The sequence below is a fragment of the Octopus bimaculoides genome, chromosome 29 (assembly GCF_001194135.2).
Source record: "Octopus bimaculoides isolate UCB-OBI-ISO-001 chromosome 29, ASM119413v2, whole genome shotgun sequence".
Classification (NCBI taxonomy): Eukaryota; Metazoa; Mollusca; class Cephalopoda; order Octopoda; family Octopodidae; genus Octopus; species Octopus bimaculoides.
The window spans coordinates 9,931,216-9,932,178 of NC_069009.1; the positions used below are offsets into that span (position 1 = coordinate 9,931,216).

At 38.5% G+C, this 963-nt stretch overlaps 1 protein-coding gene across 1 annotated transcript in view; it reads left to right on the top strand.

Annotated features, from left to right (window-relative positions):
• LOC106879930 (ubiquitin carboxyl-terminal hydrolase 19) overlaps positions 1-963 on the top strand; it is a 163,422-nt gene that overhangs the window by 76,153 nt on the left and 86,306 nt on the right. Inside the window, exon 14 of the mRNA XM_052977848.1 lies at positions 172-282. Within this exon, the coding sequence (XP_052833808.1) occupies positions 172-282 (111 nt within the window). The remainder of the gene's footprint in view (positions 1-171; positions 283-963) is intronic.

A 963-nucleotide genomic window follows, 5' to 3' on the forward strand; every position in this document is an offset into this window, starting at 1 on the left:
GGTAGATATAATCAACTAGCTCCTCTCTCAAAATTTCAGCTCTTGTGCCTTTAGTAGAAAGGATTATAAGTATGAGCTGAGAACTGGTGTTGATGTAATCAACATACCTTCTCTCCCAAAATTGCTGGCCCTTTGCCAAAATTTGAAACCATTATTATTATCTAATTTCAGGTGTCCATTACTTTTGATCCTTTCTGTTACCTGTCCATACCACTGCCAAAAAAGCAGAGACTAATTACTGTGGTGTTTTTCTGGAAGGAACCATACAGAAAACCTGTGCAGGTGAGTAACAGTGGGCCCCATGGTGGTAGATGTTGTTAATTACCTTTGATCCAACAGACCCATGATCAAAAATATTTCAATCACAATCCTGTCGTTTTTTTTTTCCTAACTCTAGACTACATCCAACAAGTTCAGTAGATTTACCTGCTATTTTTAGCAGGTAGGTGCAAGGTGTGACGTGATGTTGGTATGTCTTTTACTTGTACTTATGTATGTATTTATTTATTTATTTATTTATGTATGTATGTGTATATATGTGTGTGTATTTGTTATATATATATATATATATGTATATATATATATACATCTATATTCTTTTTTTACTTGTTTCAGCCATTGACTGCGGCTATGCTGGGGCACCGCCTTTAGTCGAGCAAATCGACCCCAAAGCTTATTCTTTGTAAGCCTAGTACTTATTCTGTCGGTCTCTTATGCCGAACCGCTAAGTTATGGGGACGTAAACACATCAGCATCGGTTGTCAAGCGATGTTGGGGGGACAAACATAGACACACAAACATTTACACACTGAACCCAAGACCTTGTGGTTGGTAAGCAAGCTACTTACCACACAGCCACTCCTGTGCCTATATATATATATATATATAGAGAGGTTATTACCAGTGCCGCTGGACTGGCTGCTGTGCAGGTGGCACGTAAAAATCACCATTTTGAGCGTGGCC